We start from the raw sequence: 12,998 nt of genomic DNA, 5'->3' as shown, positions 1-12,998 counted from the left end.
CATTCAGACGTTAAGTCAGTTAACAGAAAATGGCAACTATTTTGATGAATGCTTTAATGTTTTAGCAATTCAAGCAAAAGCTTGTTAAATAAGAGGATCTGCTGCTTTTAACATACTGTGACAGTAAACTGAATGTGGTTTGGACTAGAGTTGGGTATTGAGAGCTGGTTCCAATTTGGAACCGTTAACAAATTTCCAAGACCCGTGCATTTGGATTCTGCTTATCGGTTCCTAACTTCTTGCATGTTTCTGTGGCGCTCGCGATTGAATTACAGTGAACATTTACAGTCCATAAAAGTGTCACTTATCTGCCATGACCTGCTACGCGGACTTAACCGTGTTAAATGTGTCGCACTCTCTCAGCTAACGCTAACAGTAGCAACGTCTCACGCTCAGGTACAAAGCACAGGTCAGCTGACATTCACCCTTTATACTGAAGGGAAACGAATGATGTCTACAAATGTCCAGTACAGAGACTCCTTTCACTTTAGCCATAAAGGGGGAAGATGTAAATGCTCCGTACTTGTATAGCGCCTTTCTAGTCTTTTCGACCACTCAAAGCGCTTTTACACTACATCTGCATTCACCAGTCGCACACATTCATACACTGAGCCTAAGTGCTCAAACAGAAACTAACATTCACACTCACTCATACACTGGCGGAACAGCCGCCAGGGGCAAATCGGGGTTCAGTATCTTGCCCAAGGACACTTCGACACGCAACCAGGGGGAGCCAGGGATTGAACCGCCAACCTTCCGATTAACGGCCAACCCGCTCTACCTCCTGAGCCACAGCCGCCAAAGATGACTGAGGAGAAAGATTTGTGGTGGAGGGGTTGGAATCAGAACAGAGATTCAATAAGAATCGGAATCAATAAAAGTGAAGCGATACCCAACCCTATTTGAAGATTCCACCATGGACTTGAATTTTTCACAATTTTTCAAGTAATCAAGAAAGTAATCAACATATAAATCACTAATGAAAATAATCATTGCTGCCCCAAAGTCCTTGTTTGAACAAAGAAGTTAAGTGACATATGGATTTCTTACAGGAATAAAAAGAAAAACCGTCTTATATATGTATATATAACATCACCATATTGTTGCAGTATTATCAAACTTATTATTGGTATCCATATAAAAGATTGTACTTTGTCCATAACAGATGCTGGGTAATATAGGGTAGTGATTGAATTGCTTCAACATGAACATATTTCTTCAGCCTACTGTATATATGCAGCATGTGAAAAGTACATATTTTGTTTTGCTAAGTAATCATCTTCTAACATGGAATGAACTGGCTTGAAAGAGAGCTAGATGAGATTAACATCAATTACAGCACCCCTTAGCATTTCTAGCTAGCAGAACATAACATCAAAAACTAATGCAGTATTTTTCACATCCATGTTTTAAATCATTCCCACATATAAACAAATCCTAGGTGACTGGGTCTGACCACTAGCTACAGCATTGTGCCACTATCCAATACAACCGACGTGTGACCCCAGGCTAATGGGCTTGTTTGTTTGGCTGGTAAGTAGCTCAGTCTTTTCCAATCCTACACAGTGTTTTCTCCAACTGGGGCAGGTGGTAGAGGGGGATGGGCCATCAGTTCTGACTGTATGTGTGTGAGATTATGTGAGTGGGGGGAGTGGGGGATCACGTAATGAGGATGTATTCTGCAGTGCAATCTGGAGAGGGGGGATGGGGGGGTGAGAGTAAAAGCGTAAAAGCGTCAGGGAGCAGAGTCACCATGGAGTCAGAGGAACGGAGGTAACTGATACGTCACTGTCCCATCACACACATCATTGTCTGTTGTCACAATATTACACAATCACAAACTCGGGTGTCCACTACCCAACATCAGAGAAAACTCAAGTCAACAAACAGCACAGACTGAGTACACGTAAGAGAAGCGGCTTCCTGGAGAAGATTTATTCAATTCAGTGCGTGTTTTGGCACTTTCACATGTTGTCGTCTCTGCCAGCTGCAGGTGCCTCAGTTTGGTTTGTTGCCTAATTGCAAAGTACTGAGATGAATTTCAAGTGGCAGGTGGTGACAGCAGCACAAAAGACAGCCTTTGTTTGTGAGGGCTTGGAGGAAGTAGCAGCTCACAGTTATGAAAGTGACAACTGCTCCAACTGTATCCATGCACAAATGTTGGCTGTAAGGTACTGTTCACATATATCTGAAATAAAAATCAGTGGATTTTGGAAATTGATGGCTAGCTGCCAAATGAGGGCTGGGCTCCAAAACATTCTGTTCCAGCACAAAATATCCCCAAACTGTGATATAAATAGCCCCTCTGTAATCATGTACCTTCAAGTGTCGCGCATGCAACCCAATCTTCAGGCTGCACAGACAAATGAAAGGATCTTATCATCAACAGATATGAATACTGATAAGGCGTACTGAAAACTAGGTGGCACACACACAAACACAAAAATACTTTGGACCGCCAAGAGTCAGTGTGAGCTAAATCAACACTGTGTCAGGTGAGTCGTTCAGTTATTGCATCACACTTCAACTCCAGGGGGCCCTATCTTTCGCCCGGTGGAAAATAGCAATGACTCTTGCGCCCTTGCGGGCCACGTTGTGTTAGTAGCAGATGTACTTGCGCTCATCACTCATACATCAATAAAACACAAGAATCACCTGGAAAGACATATGTGAACTACTACCAGTTCGTCATAGTTTACAGTTTAATAATGCAGCGCAGTGAAGATGTTTCACAGAGGAGATGAGTAACATTAGGCTTCATTACACTGAGTAGTTTAATTCATGTTATGCCAAAATCACACCTATCATTCATTTAGAGACTAAATCCCTTTGCACTTTTTTTTGCCTTACTTTGCGCCCTGATTATGCGCACTAGCAAAAATGCAGTTGGACACGGCTTAAATACAATTGTGCCATGCATTTTAGACCATGCGCTGTAGATCATTTAAATAGGGCCCAAAGAGTGCAAGATTACATAACTACATGGGGGAAGGGATCTTGGACAAATTGGAGAGGATAGAGGTGGGGAGTAGAGTGAGTGAGTGAGTGAGTGAGTGAGTGAGTGAGTGTACTGGCGGGGGTAAGCATTTGTGGAAAGCAGGCATGCTTCTGTCACGCAAGCGACAATCGTAATCCAAGGGACTTCTGATTAAACTGGTGTCATCTGGGAGGAAAGTCTGCGCTTTGACATAACAGCAGCGCACAGTGAAAGGTGACTGTGTCAGTAAGAGAAGCAAGAAAGGTACAGATGGGAAGAGATATTTATTGTTTTGCAGATACACAAAAACACTGTGCTGATTCAATCATGCCTGGAAAGGACATCCATAAAAATGCACTTGGCTGCCAAAAGTCAGGCCATGTATTGAGACATTGCATGAATGCACTTTCACACCACAGTGAAGTACAGAAATTTCATGTAATAATTTCATCTGTATTCAAAATAGTCCTGGAGTTGTTGTCAAAAACATGTTATGCAAGCAAGACATGTGTACTGAAGATCATGTGAGTGTGTTTGATCATGCTTGTGTGTAAACATGTTACACTAAGCACATGTTCCATCCAGATGACTGTGTGTGTGCCAGCACAGTTTTTTCCTCTGAGCTTCTGTCCCAGCCAGTTAAATGTCTGGAAAGCAAAGCGCTGTGAAAGGAATGTGGACGGGGGCCAGGGAGGTTCATACTGCAGGTTTTCTAGGAAAACTCACTTAGCTCCCCTGAAAGTATCCAAGAACATGTACTCTTTTTCTCTTCAGCCCTCTTCAGGTCAGTCCTGCCTCAATACCTTGTGTAATTAGGACACACACATACACCAGGCAGGGGGGGGGGGGGCTGTCCAGGCTAAAAAACAATGTTTTTTAGCAGCAACATCAGCTTTTGAAAAGATTGGCTCACAAACCAAAACACTCCTCCTTTCTCTGTTTACCTTTATATCAACTTTTATCTCCAGCAATTTCTTTATTTTTCTGTCAATAACAAAGCAAATAAACAAGGCAGTTTCATTTATAAAGCATGGTTCATACATAGCTAAAATAACACTATAAAGTGGGCATACTCATGGGTACTACATGACCTACAAATAGCCACCTCATTTACTAATTAAATAATAGGTTCATAAGCAAAGGCGTGATAACACAGAAATAGAATTTTGATGCACATTCTTTCTTCATCTAGTAAACAGTAGTTTGACAAAATAATCCAATCTACTCACCCTAGAAAGCTAGTAAGTGGACCTTGTCTTAAATTTTCTTTGTTTACAAAAAAAACTGTAATTTTGGTCTAAAGTAGATACAAAATTACTGAATATATCTACTCATGTGAAGTTACATTACAATCAGCAGGTGTTGTGGGCTGCTCATCAAGATTTTAAGGCACATTTTGTAGCATTTAGCAGTTGTGAGGAATTTCAAATTCCAGCCACTTGAGATGAGATGTGATTTTTTCAATGTAAAATCAAAACTAACACCTCCTGTTATCTCTGTTGCCAGTTCACAAAAGCTCCAAAGAGCGGTACTGTGCAGCATGAGTGAGAGAGAGAGCCATAGAGCCCTGACACAGGTCCAGGACACCTTATAATTAGACATGTCTGCCTCAGACTGCTGCTGCTGCTTGCTTAACATTAACAGCTCCATAAAGGAGGGCGCAGAGCTGCTCAGCTGTGTGCTCAAGACTGTCATTAAAAGCAGCAAACAAGCAGGGCTCCACCAGACTACAGCAGGAATAAGGACCTGCAATCTGTCATGGGTGCGCATACTCCCACATCCGGCCCTGCAGTCAATGCTGAGCTATTCTGAGAGGCAGGCAGGTAGCTGGTACTCTATCCACTGAAGCAGCTGGTGATTCACACACAAGCAGCCTGGGGTTTACTGCATTCACAAAAGCTGGCAGAGGCCCTACATGAAGGATTTATAAAGCAACATTTAACACATTTTAAAACATGTTCAATGCTTTAACCTACTGGTCATATCTTATGACGAAACAAACCATTTATTTCCATTTGCCTAATCAGTCTGCCTTACTTTTATGTCTAACTCAGCTAAATATAACAGATTTTAAATCCCACATACACTGAACATTTGCAGGGCTAAGAAGTCCTGAGAAAGAATAGTGATTGTTTTCTTTTGTGCATTCAGCAAAGAACACAAGAAGTGCTGAGATAGTGCTGTAGGGTGTTAACATACTATGTCACAATGTGATGTTGAGGGAATAAACACCTCCATTGTGAAACTAAATCAAACGCACAAAAGAACACAAGCAGTTCTACTCTGTGTTTATTCAGTGTGCAGGCCAACACAATGCAGTCTAGTCTATATGATGCTGGTATACACAAGTAGCAGCAGCAGTGTGAATAGAAACATAGTCAGCTGTGGTGTGAGCTTGAGTGAAAGGTTACAATCTAGGATTGTGTTTAAGGTATAGCAATACAATAAACTAGGCCCAAATCTAACTGTTGTCCCCTAAAATAGATGCTACAACAAACACTGAAAAGCATTACAGCAACTAAATCTATCATACCACAGATGTAAAGCTCAGGGAGGAGTTAATGGAAAGGTCAGGGGAACCGGGAATGTCTGTACAATGTTTCATGGCAATCCATCCAATAGCTGTGGAGCGAACGATCGACAGACCAACAGATATTGCTACTCTGCTAGTGTGGCTAAAAATCAGTCTGATCCAAGCGGCAGCCGCCGGATCTGAAAAGTGAACCCAAGGCTTAAGTGCCTTAAACCTGCATTCTTTCTAATGGCCAGCAAGGGGCAACTTCACAGGTTGCAATAAGAAGCCAAATTGAATAGAAATCTATGACAAAATGACCCTACTGCTCATTTCATTTATTACCTCAGTAAACACTTTCATAATAAATTTATGGTCTCAATTGCATGCACAGCATGGTGTTCACTTAGTAAATTATGGTCCCATTTAGAGGAAAATAGATAAATAAAGCAGGGTATGATTTAGGTTGTGGTAACCTTGTGATTGACAAGTCATTACCACAGCAACCTGTCAGGCGTAGCAATGCGTATCCTTCACAGCTCAATGCGTATCCTTCCCCACGCTCACAGCTCAGATTTGGTAAGAAGTATGCTGGATAATGATAATTTCACCATAAAGACAAACTGAAATTTGGCCAATTCTCTGAGATACAGATGGATGACAAATTGAAGGAAAATCAAGTTTTTGTTGACCAAGGAGCCTCAAGAACAGCTTCAAGGCCCAATGGGCCTCATCCATAACATTTTTGTGTCATTATCCTGAATGTCTTTTGCTTTTTCCTGAGGCTTGCCCACATGCGTGTTCCAAATTGGACATCCCAAACTCTCTTAAAAGGGTACTCCACCAATTTAGCATTGTATATCTATGGCAAATGCACCGCGGTTCGTTTTAACCAAACTAAACAAATTAGGCATGAAAGCACCTTTAAAATCATACTCAGCTGCACACAGACTTGAAAAGGAAATGTAGTTGAAGTTGTGTGTCAGTACCTGCAGCCCGGAACCACAGTTGAACCACTGAGTTAGCAGCATCATGCTTATCAAAACACTCCCACATCGTCACCCTTTATGAAGCTTCTATTGACTCAAAGACTTGCCCTTTCCCAGCAGCCATCAACTGTCAGTAGGCCTAACAGTAATCACCCACTGTTTATAAAGCAAACAGGTAACTAAAGGTTTAAATCTGGGTCATTTCAGCAAGTTTGCAGGTGTCAGGTACTCTACTCTCTTAAACATATACTCTTTCAAAGACATCTTAACTTAAAGTATGTACCGTTTCCTGCCTGTCCAAATGTTAGAAGGCTAGGCCTGACTAGACAGTTTGGATTACATTTCCTGTTCTGTTGGGTAAACCCAGTCAGTTGGTTCCAACAACAAAAATAGCTGATGAGCTGGGAAGAAGCCAACTAGGTATCTAAGAAGAAGTGGTGATGAAACATCAAGAAAGAAGAAAAGAAGAAAAAGTGAGCTAAATATACAAAATAAACAAAAACTGAACTAAAACAATGAAAAAGAGGGAAAGAAAAGTGACAGCTGCCATTTAGTCTTGGTTACCAAAACGTTGCAACACACCAGAAGCTATTGCTAGTTGCCAAGAGGGGAAACACACAACATTACACTGGCTAACAAAAGACAGACGAATACTGCAGGAGGTGGAGAAAAAAAGACCGTGAGACACTGGGCCTAAAGCTTTGCAAGACCAGCCCAGTCAATGTTACAGGCAGAGGTGACAGAAGCAGACAAACAAAATCAAGCAAGAAAGAGGGAGTGCAAGAAGAAACCAACATTAAAACAAACACTGCAGCGGTATCTCTGTCTGGTGCCATGACCACAGTGTTTCTTGGTTTAAGGTTGGGTAACAGGCCACATACAGTACACAATTGATTTCTACATCTTTCGAAAGGTAATTTTTCCCCTGATATAAAGTCCTTTAGATACCACATTAGTCCAAATACAATCCAACCCTGATAAGACTTTTATTTGTCTTATAATCAGCCAATACTGTACACTTCCGCATAACAGGAATCCTTCAGTATTTACCCTTATTCTCTTCCTTGCAGAGAGTCAGATGGGAAGATCAATATCACTGTCATGAAGCTTCTTCCAGCACCCAGCTAGCTTAGCTTAGCACAAAGGTTGGAAACAACAGGAGAGACCAAGTCTGGTTTTGTCAAAAAAATGTAATGGAACAGTATGGTGGGAGGGGATGTAGCTTTAGTTTGAATGGCGAGCTATGAGGAGTGGTACCAATCTTCTCATCTAACTCTGAGCAAGAAAGTGAATCTCCTGACACATTCGGCCTATCTGTGCTATGCTCGTTTGGCAGAATACTGCCATAATGTCAGCCCAATGTGGGCTCTAGGGCAGAAGGAGGACACTCTTGGGTTATTTCTTTGTCATTATTAGAATCTGCTGGTATTGTGCACCTTTCCGTTATTGATTGTACCATCTTTGCTTTGTACACACATCAATAAAAGGTTGTCCTTTCGCTGTCTATTATTTGAGTCACTCTAGCTTTCTTATAAAGCTATGTTCTTGCTAAAGATATCATTTTAAAAAGAGCTGTTCTTTGAGGTTATTTCTTTTTTTTAATTTTATTTAGGAGTCAATAAAAAGGGACACAAAAAGTTGTTTTAGTTAAATATAAAAAATCGAGAACCAGCTTTTAAAATCAGAATTATTTTAATCACTGAACGTATCTTCACTGATGGGAGCCACCTATTCTACTGTCTCCTGCCTGGGCTCCTCAGCCATTTGTCTTTGGAAGAGGTTATTACATCAGCAGAACTGATGGAGGGATGAGGAGATGGGTGGAGGAGTGGAAGGGTGGATGGCCTGATCAGCTGGGTCCCTGTGGGAGGCTTACGCAAACACAGTAAATACCGCTACTATGTGGGAAGTGCTCCATCATCACTTCAACTGTTTCTGCTTCACTCCCCATTTCTCCCCTTGTATCATGTTATTGGAAGTACACTCAAATGTAAGGATGGTTTAATAGCTAATTCTGGACATTATAATAAACACTTCATTTCAACTATTTCTGATCTTTTGAAACAGAAAAAAATAAACAGAACAGCAGTTTGAAGAGGGGAGACATTCAGAATTTTCAGAAGTCTCGAACGAACCACAGCTTTTATTGTGTGTTCATGCAGTGAGAAAGAGTCCATGTAAAACCAATAATTTACTGTTCACTGCAGCTATTCAAAGAGTCCCTGTTCTTTACTAGTAGTACAAACATCTGTTTAAGCTGTGTGGCTGCATACCATAAAGGCAATCAGAACGCCCACCATCTGACTGAAACGAGCAACCCATCTGTGTGGGAACAACTCATAACACCACTAATGCACTACAAAAGTATAGAAAACAGGACCAGCGATAAATGCTAAAGATAGTACGCTTTTAGAGTGCAATTTTTTTTCTACCTCTAGCAATGAGTATTTATTTTCAAATCACTTTTTTTTTTTATCCACCGGGGTCTGTAAGTGGGTGTGGCAGGAAAATGCAATATGGGACTCTGCTAGATGTCAAGCTCCCAGCCAGAGGACAACAGGGATATGAGCTGTGTTGGTGCTCATTTAGTGTGAACATAGGCGCTCAGATGGGCATCAACCAGTGTACTGTATATGTGACAGTGTACTGACAGTATGGCCTTTCAGACTTCACACAATGCCTTCTTTTCAACTGAGTCACACTTAATACTTTCCACAGGCTTCATAGTTTGGCCAAAAAGCATTAAAAGTGGTTTGATATAGTCTTGTAAAATCTATTCTTAGATATGCATGAACTTGCAGTTTCACATCCAGCTTTAGTCTCTGCACTCTAAACGCGCATAAGAACCACGGAAAGGCAGTTTTGATGGGTGCCTGTTATAAGAAGCCATGCCCCAAGAAGATGGACACATCGATTGAACAATTATTGCAAAGCAATATGGGTCATGAGTCACAGGAGCACTGCGTTATGTACTGTACAGTACTACTAAAGATTCTAAAAGATTCTAGCCTCAATACCAGAGCGCTTGGCTTATGAAAGACTGTATAAAGCGGATGACCTTTTCTCAGAAATGAAAGCCTGTTTATCAACGGTAAATGATCCGCTTCAGATAACACGCTGTTCTGTAGATGACTGCAGATGGATAAAATACAGATACTTAGCTAGTCATGTCCATAGTTGTGCATTTCAATCTCATTGCAGCAAATCTGTTTGATCCAGCAGGGATGTGCCTATGACAAATATCTCTGTATTCTCTGTAGTCTCTGTATTTTGCTTGAAATCCACTTCAAATAATTCATCTGTATCTAGAAAAGCAGCTACTGTAGCTCACATTTAATGATAACCCCATTACTGTGAGACTGAAAATGACTTTATCATTGTCATAATCATCACATTTGGGGGAGGAATTCTCTTTAGTGGTGAACGCTACAGAGTAATCAACTTATGGTCATAATGAAACTGCCAGTAAGTTCTCTCATGTGAACAAGTAAAGCAGAGGATATCAGAAATGGATCCTGTTGACAGCTCTCAGACTTCCCTTTGCTGGGATAAGGTTATGTTATCTAATGTTATAATTTTACAGACTAAGAGGACAGCTGCTGCTCGGCCCTGAAATGTCCAGAGCTCCTGAATAAAGTCATTAAGATGGCTGTTTCACAACAGCATACCATTGCAGTGTTTTTAATGTCAACTCATTTTTAAAATATCAAAACAGCATTCAGTGGTCTTTTGCCACGCGTACAGCCACCGGTTCTAACGTCACATTTACCAGACTGTACAGAGACAGACTTTGTAGAGGCTATACAGCTTAACCACTACCACTGGACTGATGGGATTGAACCACTGCAATAGGATGACCCTGAACCAGCCAGAGAGAGACTTGTGTAGACAGCTGTGAATAGGAGGATTTACAGCTAGCCTATACGATAGCATCGCTGATCCTCTTTACATCCTCAAGAGATTTGTCGATGTGGATTCATTTGACTAGATTCGAGTTTTTCTAACACTTGCTCCATAGACACTGGAACAGATTTAGACATACCTGCCTGACTGCCACCAAAATAACCACAGCGCAAACAACCCTCAATGGAGGTACATTAAAGTACTATTGAATACTAAAGTCACAGTTTTCCTTAAGGCTAATATCAATTTCATACAGAAAAATGAAAAAAATTAAATAAAAAAACACGTACCTGGACATCGTAAAGTGCCACAATGTTTTCATGCTGCAGCTCCTGAGTAAAAACAGAACAGAGTCAGATGATTTGGGCGAACGGCAGCCGATGGAATCACTTTCACAGAGCTCTGTCTTTTCTGTCAAAGGCTGACTCACACAAGGTGAATGTCAGATCACTCTTTAAGTACACTGAGGAGATAAGTGAGATGCAAGAAAGTGTGGTGCTTACCTTCAGGATTTTGATTTCCTTGCCAAGAAGGATCTGTGACTTGGACAGGTTCTTCTTTTTAATGCTCTTGATGGCCACCTCCCAATCAGTCTTCTGCGGAACAAAGAGAACAGGATGGAGGGGGGAAAAAAGAAAACAATTTAAACAACAACCTGATCCCAATGTTGCTGTTCCATTTAATTTACTGGTATGAAATATAAGCCTGTGCCATCATTTGATGATGTAACACATATTCACTCTGTGCATATATTCTTCCTGAACCATTCTTTTCAAGAGATTCAGTTTGGCATGCGACATGTTTATGAACCAAATCATTACAGTATTATTACTCTAATACAGTCTTTGGTACAGCCACCCATCTATGTCGTCTTATGCTGGCAGCTTGTGATCAATGTGCTTAAGAGACAGTCCAATAGCTACACGCATTAAATAGATGGCATCTGGTGTGTCAACTTGCACTTGGGCTCCTTTTCCCATAAGTTTAATGTTTAATTTAATGAAAATGCAATATGGCAAAAAAAAAAAAAAGACATCAGGGAGGAGATGGTAGATGCTGGAGGCTACGTGGGACAGATGACACCACCACTTTTTCATAACCTTATTAATAATATATCTGGAATCAACACTCCTTTTAGATTTGACACTATATACTTGGGTGATATTTCATTTGATGGGTGGGATGTCAATGATAAAAAATAAAATACTTTTGGCAGCAAGCAAAAAGGCAGTAAAAAGGAAGTGGCTAAAAACCAGAACCACCCACCACTGATGAAAGGATAGAAATAATTACATGAATGTCATGGAAAGACTGGCCTTTTCCCTCAAACTTCAAAGAAATTTTTTTCCTGAATTTGGACCAAGTGGAGAGGGTATGGTAAAACTCTAAGGTCAGACATTCGCTGAATTGATAGAGAGGAGGGAGGGGGAATGTGTGAGACGATAACATGTCCTGTATTGCTTATTGCACCTGACAACTCACTTCTTGCTCATTTTTCTTTCATTTTCATCTCTCCCCCTCCTGCAACCCCTTGTCGTATCCAAAGTTAAAGCTTCCCAAGTTCAACTGTGAATAATAGCTTTTGCACTGAATGTGCACAATGCTATGTAAAAATACCTACACACTGAAAATATATAAAAAGATGAATGAGACATTTATATTATTTTTTTACAATGATAGCAGAGGTGGTCTTTGTTTCAGTCGAAGCGGCCCCCCTGCACTGTCCAACACTGTTGGAAAAGGGGCTGCAACTAATCATTATTTTCATTTTCAATTAATGTGATTATTTTCTTGATGAAATAAATACAATCATCTTTTCTTTTCTCGAATAAGTGAAAACTGCTCATCACAATTTCCCAGAGCCCAAGGCGACATGTCCACATTGTTTGTTTTGTCCGAAGGTTATGTTTTGTTGCTGTGTTTAGCTGTAATGTTTTTCCTACATGTGATTTTGCATACATTTGCTTGCCAAAAAATACACTCATTAATACCATGTTATTGGATTTTAACCATATTACCCAGCCCTACTGCAGTGGTACATTTTAGATACTATGTGACATTTAAACAAAATATATGAGTGTACATGCGTACACTCGTATACTCACATGAGTGTGTGTTTGAGTGTGTAAAAGCCAAGCCCGCTGGCCTAAATTACACTGTCAGCATTACTGTCTGAGAGTTGCCAGAAAGACGGAGGAAATTTCAGCCGACCCAATAAGACCAGTCACTCGGGTTTCTGACAGCTAGGACAGCCTATTGCGCTGAATGACATGCTGAATGACGAGGCACTCGGATGACAGCTTGAACGGAAGCCTACTTACACTAAAAGCAAAGTGAGAGGATGGGGATCTTTTTTTCACCTGGGCTGAGATAATGTTTCCAGAGGAGGTCCTGGAGCAGGTATAAAAAGACTTTTGGAGATCATATGAGCTCACAGGCTTACAGGACATGTGCTGCACACGGAAACACCCAACTGAGGACACAGAAATAAACCCAGGAGAGGCCGTTTCTACGCCCTTGAGAAAAACACACAGATAGTATGGACAAACAGGAAGCGAAGGAAGGAATTCTATGAATAAAAAGGCAAGCGTTCCAAATAAATCTAGGTTAAAAGGAG

General features: G+C 40.9%; 1 protein-coding gene across 1 annotated transcript in view; it reads right to left on the bottom strand.

Moving 5' to 3' along the window:
* Window positions 1–12,998, bottom strand: part of ulk2 (unc-51 like autophagy activating kinase 2) — a 40,130-nt gene that overhangs the window by 23,227 nt on the left and 3,905 nt on the right. The window contains exons 2-3 of the mRNA XM_046073468.1: window positions 10,885–10,977; window positions 10,672–10,713 (exon numbers count right to left, since the gene is read on the bottom strand). Of these exons, the coding sequence (XP_045929424.1) occupies window positions 10,672–10,713; window positions 10,885–10,977 (135 nt within the window). The remainder of the gene's footprint in view (window positions 1–10,671; window positions 10,714–10,884; window positions 10,978–12,998) is intronic.

This window comes from Micropterus dolomieu, linkage group LG17 (genome assembly GCF_021292245.1).
Source record: "Micropterus dolomieu isolate WLL.071019.BEF.003 ecotype Adirondacks linkage group LG17, ASM2129224v1, whole genome shotgun sequence".
NCBI classification, from domain to species: Eukaryota; Metazoa; Chordata; class Actinopteri; order Centrarchiformes; family Centrarchidae; genus Micropterus; species Micropterus dolomieu.
Note: the sequence above shows the minus strand (reverse complement) of the source record. Positions and strands in the feature narration are given on the sequence as shown.